We start from the raw sequence: 5,222 nt of genomic DNA, 5'->3' as shown, positions 1-5,222 counted from the left end.
GGACCACTAAGGTCTATATAAAGAGAGTTCAGATACAGTATTAGGGACCACTAAGGTCTATATAAAAGCATCCAAAGAGCACCATGTCATGGGACCTTTAACATTTGAAAAAGTTTCTGTAGCCAAGAAAAGCGATTTTAAAACGTGATGTCACCAAAATGAATAGTCTACGGGCCCAGCGGCCCCCATGTGGGCTGAGTCCTGCAGTGGCCCGGGTTCGAGTCCAACCTGCGGCCCTTTGCTGCGTGTCATCCCCCAATCTCTGTCCCCCTTGCATGTCTATCAACTGTCACTATAATTAAAGGGAAAAGTCCCCAAAAAATGTATATTTAAAAAAGATCAAAGGCTCAAAGGCTGGATCCAGGTCTTATGATACATCCATGTCTCCCTACATCTAGGTTTCATTGACTGGAGTTTCACACAGGACGTACAAGTAGGAACAATCCAAACTGATAAGTGAGCAACTGGAATTGCACTGATGGAAGCAGTGCTGTAAAAACAACATGGAGGGCCCTATTTTAACAATATAAGCGCACGGCGTGAAGCGCATGTTGCAAGTGAGTTTGGTGAGTGTCCAAATCCCCTTCTGCTAGTTTGAGAGCAGGAAAAAGGGTCCGTGCACCGGGCACATGGGTGCAACACGCAATGAACCAGAGTGTCATCTCCCATTCCCTTTAAAAGCCAGGCGCGCTTGTATCTTGGCACATTGCTATTATGATGGAGGATTTGCACTATGTCATATTTTTATTTGGGATCTTTTGCATGTGTGTGTGTGCTGCTGTGCATCCCTGTGTCTGTGTGTGTGTGTAACATGAACAGTGTGTGCTGATTTGGACTACTTTTGATTAGTTTAAGTGGAGACAAATCTTTTGCACATGCACCATGTTTGCATCTAAGATCCTTCTGATGTTCCTAGTTACTTTTTCCCTTTGAGTTCTTGGTGGATTTGTTTCAAGTAGCAAAGTAAATCACTGTTATTTCTGGCATAATAACTATTAGGTTCTTATCTTAGTTTAGCCCCTGGCCTGCTGCAAATGCAACAGTCACTGTTGCCCACAGGGAGTGAGTGAATGATAGAGGGAGTGACCCGAAGGCCAAGCGCTCGGCACGAAACCAAAAAAACAACCAAAACTGAATATACAGATTCATGTGCTACCTTAAAATGAATGCAGCACCTTCAAAACATTGTTAGGCTACACCGCTGAATTTTGGAGAACATGGAGTAGATCACAAGTCTCTTCTTAAAAAGAATAGGAGAGGAGTTAGAACCTGTTCACGCCCTACGGCCTTTTCCAGAGTAAACCTTCATTTAGTCTTCATTCTGAATCAAAAAGGTGATTATGAGAGAAAGTAACATTACTTTGGATTTTTTCCGTCTTTAACATATGTGTGACGGCGGTTTTGCGGCAGTGCTACGACGACGGACAACCAGTAACTACAACACACAATAAGAAGTCATCGCTAAGCAGCAGGCAGTAAAGGAGTTTACAGAGTAGTGACTGCAGTGAACAATGCCACCGGAGACACTAGAAACAACAAAAACAACACACACATTGTAAGAGTAACACCCTGTTGAGAATCTCTAGTATCAGTAGCTTCACTGGTTGTGGAGTGGTTTCTCCTTGAAGGCAGAGCTATAGATATACAGAGTAAGGCAAACTTGGTGTCAGGTCGGTCCAATGGAGCCATATTTGCACCAAATGTTCCAAGGCCATTACATCCTAAATCTTAAACCCTAGTGTAATTGCCATGGAGCTCTTAGTGCTAACATTGAGCAGACAGTTCCCAAGCTGTGTATGTCTATGGCTCTGCTCCACGGCAGCCAGATGGAGCAGCTCAGGCAGCTTCAGGGAGTCCCGCTGGAACTCAGGGAAAGGCTTGTTATGGTAGAGACGTGGACTGAGAGCAGACAGATACCGTCAGAGCACGCAGCACGAGGCCAGAGGGACGAGCGCCGCCAACAGGAAGTAGGTGACTCTGTAGAGGTGGAGCGGAGAGAAGGTCACCATGGCGATGGACAAGGGGAGAGGGAGGCAGGATGTCAGAGGCAGGAGTTTACTGGAAGAGATGAAGAGAAAGTTGAATTCCCCTCAACTCTGACAGGACCATCAGTCGGCCGGGGCGTGTGTGTGTGTGTGTGTGTGTGCTGGTGACCGTGCGCTCTTACCTGGTGCTGAGTTTTAAGGTGTTGCAGTTAATGAGCAGCATGTACACGATAATTAGAGGCACAGTGTGTGGCCAACAGGGGTCAGGATCCAGCTGGGTGGAGTACCTGCAGAGGATCACAACGTACGACCATTTCTAGATCCATTCACCGTGTACACACCTCCTCACCGTCGGACCACACATCAGCGGTTACTTTGTGTGTTTAAACGTATATTTGGCATATTGTAATAAAACAACACATAAATAAAGAATCAAAAGTGTGTAATGTAATATAAAAGATACAGATTTCAGCCATATCATCCTGCTGTTTTGTGCAAATGACCATAAGTAAACTTCAAGTGAATGCTGTAATTTAATAGATGGATATGCCACTTGCTCGGAGAAGTTAGACAGCACACCTTGAGCTGGCAAACATTAAATAGTATTCATAAAAAGAATAAGGAATGCATTAATGGAGCCGCTTGCATGAAATGTGCACATTTCTGTCTGGAAATGTGGAGAAATGTCAGAAGACTGTAAGATGTTTAGTTTGACGTAACTAATATGAAGCTGGACAAGTCACAGTAGAGTGGAAGACTCTAGTTACTGAAAATTAATTTACTGAGAAACTTTGTCACCTGTAGATGCAACTGGCTGCAGTGGTGTTTATTTAAGGCACGGCTAGTTTGACAAAATGTAAACTGCCCTTATCCTTTTGTCAAAGATAAAATAAAACTGATTTATAGTTATTGTATCACTGCTTAATCAAGTTCAAAACAAACAACCATTAAAACCTCAAATTAAGGCCGTTGGCTCCTATGTTGCAAGCCTACCTGACGTTGGACTGTCACACAAAACCGATTAAAAAAAAACAAAAAACAAAACAACTTAGAGACTTGCAAACATCAACATGTCATCTATTAATATGTATTTGTGTCAAAATGACATATAAACATCTTTTCCTGTTCTATTTTGCCTGGAAACACTTCCAACACGCTTGTGTGGCGCGTGAATAATAGGAGTTGGTTCTATTTCTAGCGTGCACGCCTTTTCGTTGGGGCTCGAGACGCGGCGTAAGACGTGCGCGTCATAATAATATATTATATATATATATATATATATATATAATACATTTTATTTATAATGCCCTTTACATTCCAAATGAAATCTCAAAGTGCTACAGTAGCAAGGAGTTAAAAACAGTTCACAGAATATAACAGAATCAACCAATGGTAGTAAAACACCATAAGACTAAGACTGTCATGCAGGCAGTGTGTCAGCTCTAACCTGTTAACATGGGAGCAGAGTTAAAAACGGACACGCCAGGCTGCCGACACGCTCACGACACGCATCCAGTGTGGAGCCGGCCTCAGACTCGTAGCACATGAACCAGACATTAGCGAGCTCTCTTGGTCTCTTCAGCCAATCACAGCTCTCTCACCTGTTTGAGACTAAGGCTGCAGCCTGGAGGAACGGAAGGACCTCAGGTGGTCTGGTCTAACTGGGTAATAGCAATGGACTCGTGTAATTGGTCAAGACTAATCAGGTACTTAACCAGAGGTTGCTGTGGCCGTTCTGTTTTTGTAGATGTAGAAATTAGCATCGTTCTAGACAGATGCATAGCACTAATTACCACGCTTAAATATGGGGCGCACTTTTTCCTAAACACAGCCTTGGGGGTCTTGCTCAAAGACACCTCAGCTGTGCAAGTGCTCGGCCTCTCACGTACTTATACTACATCTCAGTGCTGTACCTCAGGTTGCGGATCCAGTGGATGAGCGAGGGTGCGATGAGCATGACGGGTAGCGTGAAAAGCGCCGATAGGCAGAGGTGGAGCTGCAGGTCGTCCCTCACCTCCTGCAGAGCACACTCAGACAGCAGGGGGGCGCCATTACATTCTTTAGACTTGGTCGGGGGTTCGGCGTCCACTGTGCCGTTCTCAACTTCTTTGTTCTTCCGAGGTACCTGCAGAAAAGTGACAAACTCTTTCTTTTTTCCAGGTGGAAATGAAACTGGAATAGATATTGAACGCTGGCTCTGCATTAACATCACTAGCAACCGTTATACTCGTGCTGCTCGGTCAGGAGATAACATTTATATTTTGGTCAATATTGAAATCACGATTATTTAACATGATTACTCATTGACTTTTTGAAAGATGATGCATTTATTGAAGTTAAAACGTTAACCATGAATGTGTCCTTCCAGGTCAAAATTGAAAATGAACATGTTTTTGTCACTTTTTCCAGCTTTTGGCATTTTTTATTTTTTAAACCTGAGCTGGTTTAGTAAAAGGTTTTACACTTATTCTTGGAATTCATGGTCATCAAACCTCACTATCACATTATACACACGTTTTTAGTTAAAAAGGCAGATATTATGAATTATTTTGACTGGTAGTTTGATACTGTTTTGAAGCCCTTAAAAAAAAGAATTCAAAGGCTATAAGATTTAGTAAAACACCCAAATAATTCAATAAAAGTCATCATTAATGTCACCTGAAGAAAGTATGAAATCATCCATGTTATTTTTGGGCAATTTGGTTGAAAGAAATCCATATTTCTGATATAAAACACTTTGAAACGGGTCAATTTGACCAGAGGACAACACAAGGGTTAAAATGTGAAATTCCCCTTCTACGTTTCCTGTTTTAACTTTTTTTTCCATGCAGAACACATATCACACATTACTTAAAAAACTAAAAGTCTTACCAGATTCAACATGTGGCTCAAGGAGCGCTCTGTCATCTGTAACCTCAGCACCTGAACATGCAGATTCAAACAAAGACACATGTGTGTAGTCAGGGATAAACAGCGTCAAGGTTCAAGGTCCAAGGAGTCTTAATTATCCCTGAGGGGCAATTTTGTTGTGCAGCAGCAGCATGCAACACACATGTTATACAAGACAACAGCCATACATCTAGAAAATAAATACGTACTACACAGAGGACCACACCTCACATTGACTTATTACAATACTGGATCTCAGCTGGTTTACTTTCTCTTACATTGACTTATTACAATACTGGATCTCAGCCGGTTTACTCTCTCTTACATTGACTTATTACAATACTGGAT

General features: G+C 42.4%; 1 protein-coding gene across 1 annotated transcript in view; it reads right to left on the bottom strand.

Annotated features, from left to right (window-relative positions):
• Positions 1-797: 797 nt before the first annotated feature.
• The window catches only part of pgap1 (post-GPI attachment to proteins inositol deacylase 1), a 17,139-nt gene continuing 12,714 nt past the window's right edge, over positions 798-5,222 (bottom strand). Inside the window, exons 19-22 of the mRNA XM_034885987.1 lie at positions 4,857-4,907; positions 3,899-4,110; positions 2,168-2,272; positions 798-2,058 (exon numbers count right to left, since the gene is read on the bottom strand). Of these exons, the coding sequence (XP_034741878.1) occupies positions 1,920-2,058; positions 2,168-2,272; positions 3,899-4,110; positions 4,857-4,907 (507 nt within the window). The 3' untranslated portion in view covers positions 798-1,919. The remainder of the gene's footprint in view (positions 2,059-2,167; positions 2,273-3,898; positions 4,111-4,856; positions 4,908-5,222) is intronic.

This window comes from Etheostoma cragini, chromosome 11 (assembly GCF_013103735.1).
Source record: "Etheostoma cragini isolate CJK2018 chromosome 11, CSU_Ecrag_1.0, whole genome shotgun sequence".
In the NCBI taxonomy this organism is placed as follows: domain Eukaryota; kingdom Metazoa; phylum Chordata; class Actinopteri; order Perciformes; family Percidae; genus Etheostoma; species Etheostoma cragini.
Note: the sequence above shows the minus strand (reverse complement) of the source record. Positions and strands in the feature narration are given on the sequence as shown.